Source organism: Vicia villosa, linkage group LG3 (genome assembly GCF_029867415.1).
Source record: "Vicia villosa cultivar HV-30 ecotype Madison, WI linkage group LG3, Vvil1.0, whole genome shotgun sequence".
Lineage (NCBI taxonomy): Eukaryota > Viridiplantae > Streptophyta > Magnoliopsida > Fabales > Fabaceae > Vicia > Vicia villosa.
The window spans coordinates 34,204,349-34,224,837 of record NC_081182.1 but is presented as its reverse complement, the minus strand read 5'-3'; the positions used below and the strand labels follow the sequence as shown (position 1 = coordinate 34,224,837).

General features: G+C 31.2%; 2 protein-coding genes across 2 annotated transcripts; one reads left to right on the top strand and one right to left on the bottom strand.

Annotated features, from left to right (window-relative positions):
* Window positions 1–1,810: 1,810 nt before the first annotated feature.
* On the top strand, window positions 1,811–6,616 carry LOC131660940 (GATA transcription factor 25-like). The gene is made up of 8 exons (XM_058930302.1): window positions 1,811–2,230; window positions 2,317–2,400; window positions 2,534–2,667; window positions 4,970–5,077; window positions 5,171–5,276; window positions 5,845–5,913; window positions 6,000–6,068; window positions 6,158–6,616. Exons 1-8 carry the CDS (start codon window positions 1,970–1,972, stop codon window positions 6,248–6,250), a joined length of 924 nt encoding a protein of 307 aa, XP_058786285.1. The 5' UTR covers window positions 1,811–1,969; the 3' UTR covers window positions 6,251–6,616.
* Window positions 6,617–18,789: 12,173 nt separating this feature from the next.
* LOC131660939 (protein DSS1 HOMOLOG ON CHROMOSOME V-like) lies at window positions 18,790–19,681 on the bottom strand. The gene is made up of 3 exons (XM_058930300.1): window positions 19,663–19,681; window positions 19,400–19,504; window positions 18,790–19,131 (listed from the first exon to the last, which is right to left on the bottom strand). The coding sequence occupies exons 2-3, from the start codon at window positions 19,488–19,490 to the stop codon at window positions 18,998–19,000; spliced, it is 225 nt and encodes a 74-aa protein (XP_058786283.1). The 5' UTR covers window positions 19,491–19,504; window positions 19,663–19,681; the 3' UTR covers window positions 18,790–18,997.
* Window positions 19,682–20,489: the final 808 nt, after the last annotated feature.

Below are 20,489 nucleotides of genomic sequence, written 5' to 3'. Positions count from 1 at the left end.
TATACATTTTGAAACATTTTAATATATGTTGAGTTTTCCAAAATATTTCTCAATATATGGGTTGATCATTAAATCCCCATTTCTAAGGAGGTCGTGAGTCAGTTAATGACTTTGACTTCTATTTGTCCTATGAATGTCACTTCCCTTGTTTTTGGTAGGAAGATTTTTGGGGGCAAGGCAGTACCTCCTCCTGAGGCAATATTATTGCCTCATTCGTCGGATATAACAGCCAGTGTTAAACAGGTGACAGGACATGCTAAGGTCTATGTCGAGCATCTTGTCAGGAGAAATTTCGAAGAGGTCGACATTAACCCTAAGGCACTCGACGAGCTCTTTCTTCACCAAAGATGATAACGCAACCCCTATACGGATCAACCGTATTGGATGGTCTCAAAGCTGTTATCCAAAATCGGTCTTAAGGTTCTCGCTTTGACTTTTGTTGTTGGGCGGAGTTCATCATTTCGCAATGCTTCATCTACTCACATGTCGAGGTTGGTCGTACTAATGACTTGACTTATCTTCTTCTTCCGCTTCTCAGAGGTTTTGACGGTCACGAGGGGGTTCTTTAGTACGAATTCATGTATGAGGCAAGCCCCGCACAAGTTGTCCAAAATAACAACTAGTTTTCCCGCGTCGTTATGATATTTCAGCTTCAAATGAACCAATAAGGCCATTGTGTCTAGTTATGTAAGGAACAAACTTCTAAGGATTCACTTGTAGACGCCCTCATAAGGGATCATGAGGAAATGCACATTTACGATTCTTTCATCTTTCCCTTCTCTAAAAGAGACTAACAACTCGATAGTAAAGCAGAGGAATAATTGAACACTAACAGATTATCATCTGCATATAACTTCAAATAACGATCACATAAACCTAACCTCATGAATATTTCAAGGTACATCAGGTCACAGGAGCTCCCATCATCAATAAGGATTGTTTACATTGAACGGTTCTCTATGAAGGCAATTACCACTAGTGAAAGTTTCACATTATGAGTCCTGTGCACTTTTTTGTTGTCTTGAAACCCTAAGATAAGTTTGCAATCTCCAGGCCTTTAATTTGCCATGAGTGAGTTAGGGGAGCTTCCTGTTTGAGGCCCTTTCTCAATGGACGATTTGTCATCGACTGAACTAACAAAGGGAAAATGGAAAGATCTAAAGACTGAGAAACCTGTTACGTCTTCTGCAATTGAATTGATTGTCATGTTCTTATTTGAGTAAAATCGTTGTAGCAATTCTTGATTTTTGAATTAAGGAAATCTAATCATGGAATTCATAAGGACCAAAAGTATGTGGTGAATCCATGGAATAGAGCATTGGTGTGGTGGAGTGAACTTCTGATACGACAGATATGGGGTGGACAAGTAAAGCTAACACTCCAACGCCCAAATTAGTGAATGGACAACACATGAGTTGAGTAAGTTATGGCCAAAAGATACCTTGGGTCTCGTGTGAGATTCCTTATTTATGAAGAGCAGTTTCAAATCTCATGCTTCTTGATAGTAAATAATCGTGTGTAGAGTGGATCGAGTACGTGTCTTTTACGACACACTATACCTTCAAAACCTTATGACTTTGAGTTGATGATTGAACTTATAGTCAACCAGAAATATTGTTAGTAATATAATTTTTTTTTAAAAAAAATCTTAAAATACTTTTAAATTATTTGAAAGTAATCCAAAAATATTTAGTTGGTATTCCAAACATTCGATAATGTTTTTCTTTAATTAAAAAAAAAAATCAGATATTTTTACCCATCTCTCGTAAATATTGGTAGCATTTGGGTTACTTTCGTCCCAACACTCTTCGTTCCGACATAACCAGCCTTCACACACTTCACAACACATTCTGTCTCAGACACATTCCTCTCCTTTACATCTCCACCTCAATCAGATTAGGGTTTCTACTAGGGTTAGGGTTTCACCTTCCAATGCATCAAAACCCCTAATTCCAATCCACATCTTACAATGTACAACTCTATCAACATGTCCGACCAGATCAAGAACAACGAAGACACTGAAAATCACATCCATTACGATTCACACACCCTCGAAGACGGTTCCGGCGACGGAGAAGGACAAATCCAAGATGTTTCCCTCGAAGACGTTTATGCTTCCGGTGATGGAAACCATGCTGACATGTCAATTCAACGATTCGATGATTCTAGCCAGCTCACGCTCTCGTTCCGTGGTCAAGTGTATGTCTTCGATTCTGTTACCCCTGAAAAGGTTCGTTTTTTTTTCCTTTTCCTTTTCCCCTTTTCACTGTGAAATTTACCTTCAATTTTAAATCAATTTTAGGTTTTGTGTTACAGGTTCAATCGGTTTTGTTACTGTTAGGAGGATGTGAACTATCTTCCGGTTCCCAATGTTTGGACACATCGCCCCTAAATCAGAGAGTATAGATATTAAATATAAATATTATTGCTTCATATTAGATTAGATATTATTGCTGTAGAATTTCAATCCTAAGCTAAAGTTACTGACAGATGTTTTTTTTTTTTGTTTTAAATTATTTGGGTATTGGTGTAGACTGGTACTGAATTTCCAACAAGGTGTAGTCAACCACAGCGAGCAGCGTCTTTGATTAGGTTTCGTCAGAAAAGGAAAGAGCGAAACTTTGATAAGAAAGTTAGATATGAAGTGCGTCAAGAAGTTGCACTAAGGTCTGAATCTGATTGTAAGCCTACTTGGTTTCTAGTTAAAACTTGTTGTGTTATTAGATTTTACTCTAGCGTATGACATGATTAAAGGGACAATTCTGTCTTTGATAGCTATGGATTAAATCAAAACTTTACTCCTTCCGTCCCTGGAATAGTATCACATTTGCACCCACAAAATGTACCAAATGTCCCAAGATTATAGAAGGATTCAATCCTAATTTGATGAATAATTTTGTTATGCTATGCTGACATATTAATGGAAATGGATAATTTCCAAAGAATATTGTTGAGTCTTAGTGTAATGAATGCACACTCATTATTTTGTCTCATTTATTTGTATGTTTCGGGCTCTTGTAATTCACTCCTTGAAGCAAGGTTTTTTTTCTACGCCGAAATAGATGTACTCTCAGTGGCTATATTCTGAAAGCACTTCCCTCACATTTCTTTCTATGGCTGATTTGCATGAAGTTACTTTTCAAAATCTGAAGATAGAAAAGATTTTGGTTTCTAGCTATTTTTCTTGTGTACATGCTTGTAAATCTGGTATTTTTCTTGTGCACACATGTATGTGAATCTGATATGACAAGCTGTTAAATATAAGGTGTAGAGGCGGCAAGGTAAATTAAATAAACATATATTTATACATGTAAAAACATTAAACACTGATGCCTCACTGCTCAGTGAACCTCTTTGCTCCCAATTGCTGGTGTTGGAGCATTTCACTGTTATGGATGAATCCATTCCTTCAAACAGCTCTGGGTGACTGAAGTGCAGTGTTATCAAATAGTGGCCATTGCGGCGCTATGGCAGATATACATGATGGTTTTTGGGTTTGCCGCAATCATAAATATCAGTTGATATTGCGGATTTTTCCGCTATAACGGCGCCACAGAGTGGCCGGTGTGGCGGCATTTTGGCTCTCCGCTATCGACAACACTGTTGAAGTGCATGACACTCCTTCCTCTGATTTGCACCATTCTGTTTGTTTTCACCATACACTGCCCTCTCAACTTTTCTAGTTTTTTTTCTTCTTTTCTTTCTTCCTTGTAAACTGCCGATCAAAGAGGAAAACCCCATTTTTATATTCCTGTCTTTTTTGTTTTTGGCAATTGAAATTACTCTTCTTTATGGGTAATAATAAGCATTTTCCTTTTATTTAAATATTATAGTACTTTTTAGACTTTCAATATAGTGCAACTTTTTCGTCAGGATAATTGATAAAAGCATTTTCATTTTTGTTTACTGAAACGTCTTTTACTGTTGATTTATTTTGAAGTTTACTGGGTTTAAAGCCGTTAGATTTATTAATTAGGTGTGCTACAAGTTTCTGCAGTAGTTTCATTGCTGCTGCTATATTTTGTGTAGCAGCCATTCTGCACCGTTTTCTATTTCACATGTAGCATTTTTGGGGCTATACACTCCAAGCTCTGTTTTATATCTGTCCTTAACCACTTCATGTTTTTATTTATATGTTTCTGATATAGGAGATAAATATTGACCATAATAAGTTCAAAGACAAAACAAACATTAGTGCTTCATGTTTTTGGTTCCTCCTGACATCTGCAAAATTTAAATTGAAAACCAAGTGACTTCAAGTATAATGCATACTATAAGAGCGTACTCCATCAGTACGCGGGATGCTTGATATATTGAACGATTATATTTAGGGGGTGGCAAAACGGGCCTGACCCACCAGGCAGGCCCGTTTGCCTGCATTTTTTCACTGGTCGAGCCAAGGTTTTAGGCCCATACCCTCTACTATGCTCCCGCCCCGTTTTTTGTGGACGCGGGCATTAACGGGCATGAATTTTTGCAACTTTTAGCCTTTAGGCGGGCCTGCCCCGCCCTCATATTTTTGCGGAGCAAGCCAAAGTTTTAGGGCTGCACCCTCTATTATGTCCGCCCCATCCCGTTTTTTGCTGGCTTTTACGCGGCTGGCCTAGACGGGGTGGGCATGTCGTTTGCCACCCCTAATTATATTGCTTGCATGCTTTAGGGAAAGGTTATATTTCAAACTTTGATATTTGGTTCTATGGCATCTTCATTCAACATTCCCTTTATCTTTGGTCTATTATGTGAAAACTCAACACACTTGTCTCATATATTGATCACTCTTTTAAATTGGCTTCATAAAAAATATACCAATCATTAATGGTATCTCCAAAAGACTGTTGCAGTGTTTCTCTTTATTGGGATGTGTTAGTTTGGATGTATTGACAAATGTCTTGGTGCCTTGGGATTTGTTCATAATTTGTATTCAGCTTTATTTGCACCATACCTATTTCTTTTCTATTTTTTAATGCAGGATGCAACGTAGTAAGGGCCAATTTACATCAGCTAAGAAACAAGATGGATCTAATAACTGGGGATCTGATCCAGAGTCCGGCCAAGATGTGGTTCAATCAGAAACTGCGTAAGTTTTGCACTTCATATGGGTTTCTGGTGGTGCTGTTTTAGATGTGTTCTTGGATGTTTTACCATTTCCTTGACTTGATTGGTTGTACAGATGCACACACTGTGGAATCAGTTCAAGATCCACCCCTATGATGCGAAGGGGGCCATCTGGCCCAAGGACACTTTGCAATGCTTGTGGGCTTTTTTGGGCAAATAGAGTAAGTATTTATCATCCATATCTTTTGTTTTGGGCGGGAAATCTCTTGTTCGTGTTCATCTATCTAGAGCAGTTGAAATTGAAAAGAGAAACTTTTTCCTCCATGTCTCTCTCGTGGGTCACAGAACTCTCACAATAAGCAGAGGCTCCCCACTTATAGTCAACTGTTTTTTCATTTTATTGGAATTGCAAAACAAATTTGTGAATTGTTGGCTGAGAGTTGGTTTCATTTTGAGAAGACATTGAATACTTGCATGTTCATTCATTTCTACGCAATCAGCATTGCTAACTCCTTATTGCAAATTTTTATGTTTAATATTTGCTCTTGCTGTTTGTGATGATCAAAATCTTGGGATGTCCATTTTGTTGATATTTATTTCATTGCACTTGTGAACTATTTTCTTTAAGAGTAGCAAATGGTTATTTAAATTTTTTTACCTCCCATTTCCAAGCACATCAAGGGAGGTGCATCTGTATTCTTGCAAGCATTATATTCAAATTTATCCAGCAAAATGATTCTAATTGTAGTGCTGCCAGTAGTTGTGCATTCTGACAATGAAATTTTGCAGGGTACTTTGAGGGATCTATCTACTTCTAGGAGAAACCACGAACAGCACGCTCTTCCACCACCCGAGCAGGTATGCTGTCATTCACTAGATTGGGTATTGTATAATTGTGTTTTTGGGAGTACAGCAGTCACATTTTTGAAAATGAAATTCTGCAGAGTAATTTGAGGGACCTTTCTAATTCTAAGAGAAACCACGAACCCCACCCTCTCCCACCACCTGAGCAGGTATGATTTTATTGACTACAATGAGTTAATTTTTGCTCTTAGTGGTAGTAAATGCATCGTTTTATCTCTTATATACACTTGATGACCAGGTCAGCGAGGTTAATGACTTGAACTGTGAGACTGCCCTTCCTGCGCATAATGATTCTGTTGATGATAAAACAGCTTTGACATCCGATCAATGAGTTTTCCAGTCCCAGAAAATGACAGTCATTGGCTCTGCGCTCCCGGGTTTATTGTAATTCCACTCGATTCGACTGATAGAATGTACAGCTCTTGAGAGGCTCTCATCAACACACAAGGTCGATTTAAGATATGCTCTCGGATTAGTTGTACTAGCTGTTAATTAATGAATGTATAAAGTGGAATTTGAATGATGAAGATTTGGTTTCATGGGTGGACGCTAGTTTTAGTTTTGATATTTGAATTTTGTAAAAATGTGCCCAACAGTATGCAATAGTTCCGATGGAATATTTTTCCTCTTCCCATTTAAAGAAGGCTGGTTAGCCATGTGCCAAAAGGGATATTTTTGGTCTGTTATATTTTGATAATGTGGAACTCTTATTAATAGCATGGTCCTTACGAAACATGAGTTAGTAGGATAAATGTTTTATATATCATAAACATTTTAGGTTTAAAAGCAATTTTTTTTTATAATTTTATCAAAATTAATTTTCAGTTTCGTATTAATCATTGTTAAAGTTTTCAGTGTTGTATCAAAATGAGGGTGATGAATCCATGAACTATTGTTAAAATTTTTAGATTCACTTTCGTATCAAAATTAATTTTCAGTTTTGTATTAACCATTGTTAAAATTTTAAAAAATGAGGGTGTTGAATCAATGAACTGTTGTTAAAATTTTCAGTTTCTTTTTTTTTTTTTAATAAATTTTATCAAAATTATGTATAATTGTTCATGGATTCAACACCTTCATTTTTTACTTTTTATACTCCACATCACCTTATCTCTCTTCTACCTAATAATTCAACACTCTTTTAACTCTTACTCACTACAATAGTTTTGTTTAATAAAATTCAACATTCTATCCCATCATTTTTATTTTATATTCTTATTTTCTTCTATGTTTTTGTTTTTGTGATTATATATTAATGATAATTATTGATTAAAATTAAATTAAAATAATTAAAGGTTAAATAATTTATTTTAATTTTTTTCTAATCTAAAAACTTATTTGAATTTTATTTTTTAAGTTTTATATTTCACTAAAAAGATGGTTAGAACTACAAATAAGAGTTTATTTGAGGCTAAATAGAAAAATTAGAGAGAAAAATCTCGATTTATTTCTTCTGTGTCTAATATAATGAACCAAATCTCTATTTATAGAGAAAAAATGATGAATTTTGGTGAAAATAAAAATAAATAAATAATTAATTTACTATAAAATAATTAATTCTAAATAATTAAGGTGAGATAAAAATCTAAACAATCACACCATCCAATAAGATTTTGTAAAATATTATAGTGGCCCCCACTCCCTCCTCATTCAACATATTGAATATTTTCAACATCAATTAATCCACATAATTTTTAACACCTCATTGCAACCTTTCAACTATTGAAATTTTTTTCACCTCCATTGCAAGTGGTCTTACGACCTTTGTACTTTTTGATCCATTTATCTTGGTTGTCGGTGCACTTATTTGGATCCCAATGGAGAATGGGTCCCTTGACTTTGAAACCGGAAAGTCAGGGTAACTTTGAGTTAATTCTGTCCGTCACATTAATCTAATATACTAAGTATATGTTTGGTAACGCGTTTTTTTTAGCAAAATCACATCTGCAGTGGCATTTTGGTAGTTATTTGGGACCTTTGACGCAAAAGCTACACATAGTAGCTTCTCTAAAATCAAATCTGCGGCAAATCCAACGGTCCACCAAACATACGCTAAGTCATGCCACATGTTGTTTTATAACTATTTCCCTCTTACAAAGTCAAGGCGACTTTGAGTTAATTTTGCCTGTCAAATTAATCTAATGTATCATGACTGTTTTATAACTATTTTCTTCTTAAAAATAAACTTAACCAGAATGTAAAAAAAAAAAAGGAAGGCATTGCATCTCCTTCCTTCTATCTTTCACAACCTTTACACCTCTTTTACTTCATTATCATCAACTTCAATTTTCCCCTGTTATAACCGCTCCTTCAAATTTTCATTACCGTCACCTTCAACCTTCCATTGTGATAAGTAATTTAATTGGCTATTCTGCCTACATTGTCCTAAATTGTTGCATTCATGTTCCTTCGTAAACTACATAAGTTTTTCATGAATATGAATTGTTCCTCCTTCGACATTTCCTTTAGTAACTTGAACACTTGTTTTCAAATCCTCTCATTTTATGTTGCAATCTACCCAAAAAATGTTATTAAAAAGCTAAATATTGGTAACAAATGTTAGTGAAAATATTACATATACTAAAATGATGTTGTGATGTAGTAGGTAAAGAAACCGAAAGTATATTTTTCAGTACAAAACTGCAAATATACTTTTGGTTTTCAAGCAATTTTAAGTAGAAGTGGTACGTACCAAAAATATATTTTTGGTTTTGAAGAGGCATTTTAGGAATTGCATAAGATTTTTCTTCTAGACATGGAATGGAATAAAAATTCCTCAATAATATTTATAAATTGGTATAAATTTGGTGTTCTAGAATTTTTGGACCTAGGAGCGGCCCAAAACAATAATTAAACTGACAAGTGACAAAACCCTAAAAAAATACTTATGAACAATTTCAATTTCGCTTTTTATCTCTCCCTTTCTTATACAATGGAAGAAAATATTCTACTTATCATAATTACTTACACACATAGGGTCAAACGTTTAACCCATGATTTTTAAAGAAAGTGTTAAAAGACGGATAAAATTTTAATTAAGAGAATTTGTCTTGCCACCCCAATATTGTCTCTGGCACCCCCTAAAAAGAATGAAAAGACCCAAATATCCAACCAAAATCATTTATATCATTTTTTTTAAAATTTATGTTTTCTCAAAATTTTGGGGGATACCGAATATTTGAGGAGCTTATCGGAAATTTTGCGATTGTTAGTAAGTTTTCGGTATTTTTATGAATTTTCCGATACTTTTTACCGGAAATCTTGAAATTTACGGTATTTTGTACCGGGAATTTTAAAATTTTCGGTAAGTTTATAAATTCTTCAAAATACCGGAAATTTTGAAATATCCGTTTTTTTTTTAAAAATTCTATTTTTCTTATTATATTTTTAATTTAATTGTATCTAATTCGAATTTATTTGTATTACGTAGACATTATAGCTTACCAGGAGGATTGCATAGCATGCATCAACATCAACAGCAAAACATAAGTTTCATATTCAAACAAAATAAGACTCCAAAAAGGCCTAGTCAACATCAACAGTAAAACATAACTTCTTTTATGTTATCCAACATAACTGAACTCTCCCGGAGCATAGTCGACCAACACATTACCATGTGTTGTTTGATGAAAATAGATCAAATGCAGATCAACTACAAAGTTTTATTAGTTTTAGTAAAACTTTGTAGTTGATCTGCACTGAATCTAATTTCATCAAACAACACATGGTAATGTGTTGGTCGATTATGCTCCGGAAGAGTTCAGTTATCTTGGATAACATAAAAGAAGTTATGTTTTAATGTTGAGCTAGGCTTTTTTGGAGGCCTTATTTTGTTTGAATATGGATTAGAACTACTAGTCTCATACTCTCATCGATCTAAGTTTGAGACACTTTTGATGTATGTATTTTTATTAGGTTGATGTAATTTTATTTTTATCATGTTTGACACTATTTGTAAGATTTATAAGATGTTTTCTTTTCGTGTTCTATATATACCATTACATTTACACTACGATGATATACTGTGCAAAATTCATGATTCTTTACTGTTTCAAATGTATACACCATTAGAAGCGGAAAAATCATGATTCTTTTTTGGGTAGTACATGTTTCGAGTAAATAACGAGCATCAAATGACAAATAACAAACAAACATAGTTAACAAACATTAGATGACAAACAACAACCAAGCATAAACAGTACTCCGAACACATGAAAACCTAGACACTACCGAAGACTCTGGACGAATCAGACACTTCATTATATCGCCAACATATATTTGGATCTGCGGCGCATCCAATTCGATCGGACCTTTAGTTAACCTACGGCGAAATAATTTTCACATGGCTTTTACATCTTCATCATTATTCAACTCGATTAAGTTGTATTTCACCCTTCCATTTGTACCAATCCAGCCCTCCCGAAACTCGATCTTTGTCACCCTTCTGTTATCAGAATCAGGCAGCAAATTGTTCATCGTTTCCTTCAAGGTGGCAAAGGATTCAGGCCCATCTGGAATCTTGGTTTGAACAGCAGGGTTGCGACCATTGAAGTACACTTCTACATTGATAAAATACTGAGGAAGAGACATTTTGTTGAAATAATGTGTTATCACATAACCCTAACACCCTTATTTATACATTCTAGACCACACAAATGTGTTGGTGCAATCAGGACCCTCCAAAAGTGTCGGCAACATCTCAACCGTTCAAAAAACAAAAAATTTAAACATACCGGAAATTTAGTTTATTAAAAATTTCCGGTATACTAAAATTTGCAAATTTCTGCTATACCGGAAATTTTAAATAAACTACATTTTCGGTATGTTGTGCCAGAAATATAAAATTCACTGAATTTCCGATATTTTAATACCTGAAATTTTAAGGTGCATATCGGAATTTTTTCCGAAAATTCTTTGTTTTTCGTATTTTTTTACAAGGGGTATTATTGAAATAAAAAAAAATTGAAAGGATGACAAATACAATTTATGAGGTGAATTTCTCCTTAATTAATCTCCAAAACAATTGTTCAAAATGTTAAGAAAACTATAAGATGTTAGTGGAACGTACCTGAGGAGGCAAGGGATAGATGTTGATAAAACATAGAGGCAGGATAAATATATTTTTTTTCTTCTGATTAGTAAATTAAGTCATTGGCTATACTAAGGTAAAATGCCTCATATATGAGAGAATTAGATGTAGCAATAATTTGCTGCGAACTAATACAAAAAGTATTGCGTGTTTATGACTTAAACTAGTAACAAACCCGTGCCTTCGCACGGGTTCTGGTACGAGACGTGCTTTTGTTTCAGATGTGTATTTTTAATAGAAAAATGTATATTATTTTCGTTAATATTCAATATGTCCACTAGCTCGTCCACTAGCAGGGGCCCCGCCAGAACAAAGCAGGATTCGAACTCAGGACCTTGAGAGAAGCACACTCTCAAGACCCAAGCCTCCACCGCTAGGCCAACCCTTGGGGGTTAACTTCATGTTCTTGTTAATATTTAACATTTTAATCAGTAACTTCATATTCCCGCTAATATTCAATATTTTGATCAGTAACATCATGTTCTCGTTAATATTCTATATTTTAATCAGTAACTTCAGGTTCCCATTAATATTCAATATTGTGATTAGTAACTTCATGTTCTCGTTAATATTTAATATTTTGATTTGTAATTTCATGTTCCCATTAATAGTTTTATTTACCAGTTTATATAATTTATTAAAATTTTATTGCATTTTTCCCTTTGTCAAATAATAATTATCATCCATAAAATTATTTACAAAATGATTGCATTCTAATTATTAATCGAAATAAACATTTATGACATGTATCGGATAAAAGCTATTAGTCAAATTGTTTGTCATAAAATTGTTTAATTAAATTAGAATGTTATCTAAATCTATTCTCCCAAAAAAATATTAGCCTTAAAATTATAAAATAAATATTATGATAATAATAAAAATTAAATAACATTACTAATGAAAGTTATACAAAAAGGAAAGAATGGTGTGTTTTGGTGGAAGTAGAGTTTGTTTAGTCCAAATCAAATGGCCAGTGTTGATTTATTGAGAAACAAAATATGGATTAAGTAGACATCTGTGATAGCAAAGAGTGATCAAATAATAATAAAAAATGGATATAGGTTATTGGGAAAACGCAAAAGGAAATCTATTAGGTTGCAGAGCATTTAATGAGAAACAATGGAATTGTTGTATCATGGTAATATTAAATTTCAACAAATAGTTTGTAAATTTAAACAATCTAGCTTCATAAGTATGTTTTCAAATAAAAATCGAATGGAAGCTGCTTAAGCCATCCACGTGGAGCATTGGTGAGACATCAGGGCAAAATGGGAATTTCCAAAACACTTAATTTTCTTATATGATAGATATTTTAATCAGTAGCTTCAGGTTCCCGTTAAAATTCAATAATGTGGTCAGTAACTTCATGTTCCAGTTAATATTCAATATTTTAATCAGTAACTTCATGTTCTTGTTAATATTTAACATTTTAATCAGTAACTTCATATTCCCGCTAATATTCAATATTTTGATCAATAACATCATGTTCTCGTTAATATTCTATATTTTAATCAGTAACTTCAGGTTCCCGTTAATATTCAATATTGTGATCAGTAACTTCATGTTCCCGTTAATATTTAATATTTTGATTTGTAATTTCATGTTCCCATTAATAGTTTTATTTACCAGTTTATATAATTTATTAAAATTTTATTGCATTTTTTCCCTTTGTCAAATAATAATTATCATCCATAAAATTATTTACAAAATGATTTAATTCTAATTATTAACCAAAATAAACATTTATGACATGTATTGGATAAAAGTTATTAGTCAAATTGTTTGTCATAAAATTGTTTAATTAAATTAGAATGTTAGCTAAATCTATTCTCCCAAAAAAATATTAGCCTTAACATTATAAAATAAATATTATGATAATAATAAAAATTAAATAACATTACTAATGAAAGTTATACAAAAAGGAAAGAATGGTGTGTTTTGGTGGAAGTAGAGTTTGTTTAGTCCAAACCAAATGGCCAATGTTGATTTATTGAGAAACAAAATATGGATTAAGTAGACATCTGTGATAGCAAAGATGATCAAATAATAATAAAAAATGGATATAGGTTATTGGGAAAACGCAAAAGCAAATCTTATAGATTGTAGAGCATTTAATGAGAAACAGTGGAATTGTTGTATCATGGTAATATTAAATTTCAACAAATAGTTTGTAAATTTAAACAATCTAGCTTCATAAGTATGTTTTCAAATAAAAACCGAATGAAAGCTGCTTAAGCCATCCACGTGGAGCATTGGTGAGACATCAGGGCAAAATGGGAATTTTCACAACACTTAATTTTCTTATATGATAGATATTATCTCATTTCTTTATTTAGTAATAGCATAAAAAATTAAAAAATAACACATTTTTCCCGTGTTACGTTTAAGTATATTTATTTTTAAACTTCAAAATAAAGCATAAAACATTGAATACATAATAAAATATATGGAATGAGCTTAACCCGTTAAAGTTTTAAATTTTAATATTTCAACCATTTTATATATTATATGAATAAATATATATTAATCAATGATGAATTTAACTCGTTAAAATTTTAATTTTTTATTTATTTTTATGATTATAAACCTTTATTTCATAAATGTGAAAATAAGATATAAAAATAATATTAATTGCAAATCTAAAAATAAGATATTAATTACTAACATAAAAATAGGACAATTGTAAAAATGTGCTATTATATTGATATAATAATTTTATTTATATGAATAAGATATCATAAATATGAAATTATATACTTCTATAAATCAACATATTTAATTTCTATAATATAAAAAAATGATTTAATTTATATATGTAATACATTTTTAAATGAAGTATATATTTAATGATATTTGTTATTAATTTTATAGATAACAATTTAAGAATTAAATTTTATTTTTTTATGAACAATTAAATTGACTATTTAATTGTTTATAAATTAAGATGAATATTTAATTTATTTATTAAATTCACACATATTAAAAAGTGTAGCTAATATAAAATGGAAAAAATATGAGTTGTTCTATAAAGATATTTTTTATAATTATTAATAATTAGAATTTATTATTTTGAAAAGAAAAAAATATTTTATTAATTATTAGATAATAAATATAATTTTTTAATATATAAAAATGTTTAAATCAAAAATATTTTTTTTCTGTATATTATTAAAAAATGAACTGATTGTATCTACTTCTAGTAGAATTTAGAAAATATATAATCTTCTCAATGACATGGAATAAGCATATTATTTTACAAATATACTTATGATACATATAGTCATGCACATGTGTTAGATTACCATAATTTCTGCATTTTATTTTTTAAATTTAGATACTGTATATTTTAAAGAGTATAGAGATGAAAATAAAATTAAATGTCCCATTTATTTATAATCATAAAATAATATTTTTTAAGTAATTCACAATAAGTATTATATTAAAAATAAAATTACAAATTGAAAGCGATAATTGTATTTAAAACAAATGAAATATTAAAATAAATTAATTAATTAAACTACAAAATAGTACTACTAATTTACATAATATCTCAAACTTATAAGAAATAAATAAGTATTAAATTATATATACAATTCAATTTGGTTTAAATTAACTTAGAAAAATCAATTTAAAATTTGATATGAAGTATACTCTTGATGCCAAATGTTGTCTTATGGGATGCTTTGCTTAGTGCTTATAACAGTTAGTGTGGAAACTATATGTTACTGTCAAATGTTTAGGCAGAAGCAGGGAGGTGGCATGAAGAAAGTTCCAGGGCAAAGTGCAACAGGATAGTGTCAAGAAATATATCTTTTAGTCAAACTAACTGAAAGGTTGTTTAATTCACGTTGAAAGATGCCATCAATTTCATGATGTGAGTATTTCAAAACCATTATCAGTGGAGCCATTTCTTGACAGTTCTAACATTTTATGGTTTGGAATGGTTTGTATATGTCAAACTAAAAGTTGTGTAGTCATTGACTCGAGAATTCACTATACAGTACATCATGCATCAATATTTAGTATATCTATACCCAAATTTTGTGCTCTTTTAGATAAATTCGTGTAATTGTAACGTATTTATATATTTAGTTTATATATTTAATTAAAAGTGGAAGTTTTGTTCCAGATAGTACTATATTATACCATAATAGAAATATTCTGGTTTTCATATTCATCAACAAAATTAACTATTAATTAAAATTGAAAACAAAAACTAAAAAGCAGTCTTCATCGTCTTCCTCGTCGCTATCACCACCTAACATAGGTCCAGATTTCCAAAGTTGAACTTTTCTGGGCGTGTTGTCGCTTTTGCTTTATACATAGTCCATTGTGTTGTCCTTCAATGCATTCTTAAATTCCTGGTGCAACAATGAGAAATAGGCTCAATTGAAATTAAGAGCTTCTCAACTAAATATACTCAGGCTTATTTATATAGGAAAATTGACGACTCTCTGAACTTTTTCTTAAAAACTTTAAGGGACGTGAAGGATGATTCCTCTTGTTCATCTTTGTCTTCAAGAACATCATCAATATCTTCAACGTCAAGTTCTGACTGAGTCATCAAAACAAAAGTAGCAACATGAAAAGCCCGTCGATGCCATCAAACCTTCGCGAAAATTGGACATAAGCGGTCTTCTTTCCAAGTAGATGGTCCATGAAGAAGCACATAGCTTCCCTAATAGCTTTGCTATTATTGTTGTAATGATCACAGTCTATATTCAACACAAAAGGTGCATTGCAAAGAACAACAAAAACTTGAAGTTGTGGAAGAAACGAAGTATTTCAAGAGTTATAAATAAACTGTTGTTATCATATCAAGTTTTTGTAATTTAAAGGAATAAAACTATATATCAACTACTTACCATAGAATTCATTGCTCCAGCTTTGTTATGGTCTTGATATCCAGATTATTAAAATATATCTATAATATATCTATTAATATAAATAACAAAAATCATGTACACCAAACTTTCAAACTTATAGCTAACATGGATCCTAGTTTTAAAAGAAACCCAGAACTGAAGTAAAACATATAATCCAAATTGTAGTTTCAATACTGTTTAAGAACGTAGGTTTTCCAAATTGCATTACTGAAGAAGAACGAAAAGCATTTTCTTGAGTTTTTCGCAAATAGTGAACTCAATCAGAACTTGTGTGCAACCGTAATTCAATGGTGGAGGGTAGATTTGCAAACTGTAACAAAATCAAAATCAGGAGAAAACTCAAAATCAAAAACATGCATACAAGAAGAAAAATAATCCCAAATTCAACAATAAAATCACCCACAACAAAAAAAAATTGAAAAGTTCTATAAAATATAATTTCACAGTAAGAAACTATAAAATCTACACATATAAATAAAGCTTGTAAAACCTTCACATAAAAACAACATCACAAGAAAAAAATGAAAAAGTTGAAACCAATCCTTTTTCAGAATAGTAATCATCGTCTGCCGCAACCAACACCGACAAATCATCCATAACTTAAAGTTGAGATATTTAGTATCCAAATGAAGAAAAAAACAATAAGACAATGAAGAGGAATAACATTACATATTGAAAGTGTTAATTGTTGTCGATGAACTCATCTCTTAAATGGCTTTGCAAAAAATTTATCCAGATTCATACTTCTTGAAAATACAACAATAATCAAATGTTTTTCCACTAAGTTTCTACAATCGCAATAAATCTGATAACAATTTATAAATGTGACTAATTAATGGTTGAAATATTATGAAGTAGATTTATCACCGTGAAACCGCATACCACCGTTAAAATTGATGGAAACACCTTAGCCGATGTTGTCTCCCATTTCTAAGTAGAAATGCTTCAAAAGATTTCTCTGTAGATATATCAAATATAAAAGAATAACGTTATAAAATCAAAAAATCCATCACAATACCCATAAAATTATATATCATAACTCAAAATCATCAAACCCTAACCATAAATTATCTTATTTTCACTATCAACATAAAAAAAAAAAAACCATAACTTTCCGGATTCTTGTGCTTTGTCATATAATCATATCTATCTATTTTACCTACAAATTCTTTGTTGTTGTTGATGACGAAAGAAGTTAGAAACTCGGAGATTAAGCATGAAGAACCTGAAAAACAAATAAAGAGTGAAGTAAGCAATCAAATAAATCTTCTGAAATAGAGAAAAGAAATAGATAAAAGAAATAATAGTAATCGAAAGAAGAATAAGAGTGAGAAGAAGGGAGAAGAAGAGAAAGATGATTGGTGAGAGAGAGAAAGATGAAGAAAAATTATTGGAAGAAATTGTGGAATAGTGGGTGTTGTACGGTTTTGGTCTATTAACCGTTTTGCAAGAGAGAGAGATGGTTTTACTGAGTTTTAATGAAAATTTGTTTATTAAAAAATACAATTAATAATTTTGAAACAAAGGAAATCAGTCTGCTTAATCATAAAGAGTACCACGTGGAGGATTATTGAATAATAAGGATAATTAGGGGTTTTAAGCAACACCTAATTTTCTTATATGATAGATATTAAAGACAAGGTAACAATGCATAAGTTTTTTTGACTTAAATGATTTCATGATATACAAAATAATTTATATAGTAATTTATTATAATTAAAGAAACATAAATAACTATTTTACTATTTATATATTTTTATACATGCGAATTATATGAAAAATAAATATTAAGATTACAGACTAAAAATACCTAGCTTTAAAATAAATAAAATACAAATATATTATTTTAAACTCTTCATTGGGTATGAAATTTGTTCTATATTCTATTCTTTTCTCCAAAATTTTCCAGAAGATAAACTACGAAACGAAACTTCCATGCTTATTAAAGAAGAAGAAGACGCGTAAATTTTGGCTGCAAACTTGATGATAGTGGAAGATAAATAGATAATATTTTAGACTCAAGTGTCCATCAAAGTTCTCATAGCTCAGTTGGTTAGAGCACTTGTTTAGTAAGCGGAAGTACACTTGATTGCATTCATTATAAAAATTCGTATTCTCTGCAATTGAAAACCTGCACACGAGCAGAAGTCAATTAGTCTTTGATTTGAGTTTTGATACTTTAATCAACTGACAACTAAATAATTTAATCAAGGAGCATTAATTTGGAGATTGAACTGTATTATTCCTCTTAACTGCTTGATGCCTATCTCACACAATAAAGTATTCTTGGCTAATCAGCATTTCTTTTTTTGAAGTTTCTTAAAGACAAAGAAGAGTGAAAAATGGTCACCAGTTATGTTTACGGCATCTCGGTTATTCAATCAAGTAGCTAAGTTTTGTGAGTTCTTAATAGACTCCACATAGTGAAAGTTATAACACCTTAAAAGGTTTGATGTTGATACTAGAGAGAAAGTTAGTTATTTGTTCTAATTAGCTATATAAGCCCTCTATCTCTTCATGTAAAAATACAATCCCATTACTGTATCCACTTTTCTCTAGTTTTATGATTTCTATCAAGAAATGAATCATGATATCAGAGAATGTGTAAAAACAAGAATTGAGTCAAGTTCGCCTTCCAAGGGGATGATATCAGAGAATGTGTAAAAACAAGAAATGAGTCAAGTTAGCCTCACTTATTTCACAGCAATTTTTTCCCTCAAGTGTGAAATAAGAAAACTGTCCTCAAGTGTGAAAAGGTAGAGGCAGCTTTTGGCTAAAGGCAAACTGTCCGACCCAAAGCTCAAACCACCGAATATGAAACTCCAAAACTCAACATTAGAAGTATAGTTTGTAAAGCCTGATGCCAACAAATTATATAGAATCACAAAACTCAACTGAAAAACAAAACCAAGTACGCAATAACTTCTATGCAAATGTTTCAAAGAAATAACACATGAATTATGTCCTTGTGTTCTGTTCTTACTCACATTTCCTTCCCAACACGGCATAGTTTATGTTCTTTTAAAGGTAAGAAAACACCTCAAATACCTAAGTTGTAACTCATTACACATGTTATATCAAACAATCATAGCCAGCAGGAGGTTTATTTCTTCTCAGTAGTAGTGCTCGCCAGCTCCCTTTTCAACTGAACAGAGAAATCATCACTAACATCATCATCATCCCAATCATCCTCCCACTGTTGAGCTATTTCTTTACCTTCCTCCTTGTCATCCCACTCTGCAAGTTGTAAAACAATAAGAAACATTAAAATATGAGTGTGAATTCAAAACCCCCAAATTTCAAGTTTTCAAGCAAACAAAATCCCTAATTGGCCAAACAACCGACTTCTTCTGTGAAACAAACAAATGAATGTCACTTATGAACGATTTGATGATAGCATCATTGAAAAATTCTCAATATCAAATCTAGCTATAGATCATAAGCAACATTTGAAAACTGATAAACATATAAACTTGAAACAAAAGCGAAGATTAGTGAGTTATACCTTCATTGATTTCAAACTCTTCGAACTCATCGTCGTCTTCGAAGAGATCGATCTTGACATCCTCGGTAACAGCCTTAGTTTCAGTCGCCATAGATGAATCTGAATCTGTAAATTATTCAAACCCAAAAGCACACATATTTGTAAGGAGTGTGAAGAAAAAGAAAAACCCTAATTTTTGATAATTAGAAATAAGGAGCATATCGTTAAATTAACAAAATAAAAAGAAATCTCAGAAGCGGTAAATGGAAGCAGAAAGTACTTACTAGTTTTGGGGGAGTGAAAACTGCTTGTACAGGAGGGTTTGTTTGTATACCGTGAAATAGAACACTGTCAAAAACGATGTCGTTTCAATTCATTCAATTATTTTCCTATTTATTTATTTTATACTTAAATATGCCGAAACACTAAAATCTAAATTAGTCTAACACCAATACAAATAAAAATCTAATATAATGGTTATTTTCAAAAACTAGAAAACTACGAAAAAAATTAAAAGAATATTATGACATGTATAATTAGTTTGAAGTACAATCTTAAAAATATCAATTGATAATAACAAGAATTTTTTAACTCAAATTTATTTAAGTATTTTATAATTGATTTAAATCAATTTAGTATTAATTATTAGGTGAATACTTTGATACTCTTTGAATTTAATTAGATAAATAATTATTATTTAATTAAAAAAAATTATTTAATATTATATTACATTTTTATTTTATTTTAAAACAAATTAAAATTTTAAACCAATTTTCACAAAATATATCATACTCAATTAAAACTCACGAGTACTAAAATTCTTGCCCTTACAAATAAAATAAACTCTAGGAGTTTCCTATAACAAGTGAATTACAAAAGAAAAAAATTATTGATTATATCTAAGCAAGTTAGTCATGTGAGAAATGCAAGAATATACATTTGATAGTTATCAAAATACACTAGGAAGATTATCTATAGCTGAAATCATGTTTCAATATAAAACCTTTATAAGAAAATAGTCCATCACTTTTTGAGGGGTGCAGTGGCACCCTAGATAATGAGTGGTAGAATAGAGTCTCCACATTTATTCTTACCCAAAAATCATCCCTCA

Excerpts from the sequence above, each read along its gene's own strand:
- LOC131660940 (XM_058930302.1), top strand. The coding sequence starts at position 1,970 with ATGTACAACTCTATCAACATGTCCGACCAGATCAAGAACAACGAAGAC. Across the intron at positions 2,231-2,316 it reads ATTCTGTTACCCCTGAAAAG|GTTCAATCGGTTTTGTTACT; the intron begins GTTCGTTTTTTT and ends TTTGTGTTACAG. Across the intron at positions 2,401-2,533 it reads CATCGCCCCTAAATCAGAGA|ACTGGTACTGAATTTCCAAC; the intron begins GTATAGATATTA and ends GTATTGGTGTAG.
- LOC131660939 (XM_058930300.1), bottom strand. The coding sequence starts at position 19,490 with ATGGCGACTGAAACTAAGGCTGTTACCGAGGATGTCAAGATCGATCTC. Across the intron at positions 19,132-19,399 it reads AGAGTTTGAAATCAATGAAG|AGTGGGATGACAAGGAGGAA; the intron begins GTATAACTCACT and ends TACAACTTGCAG.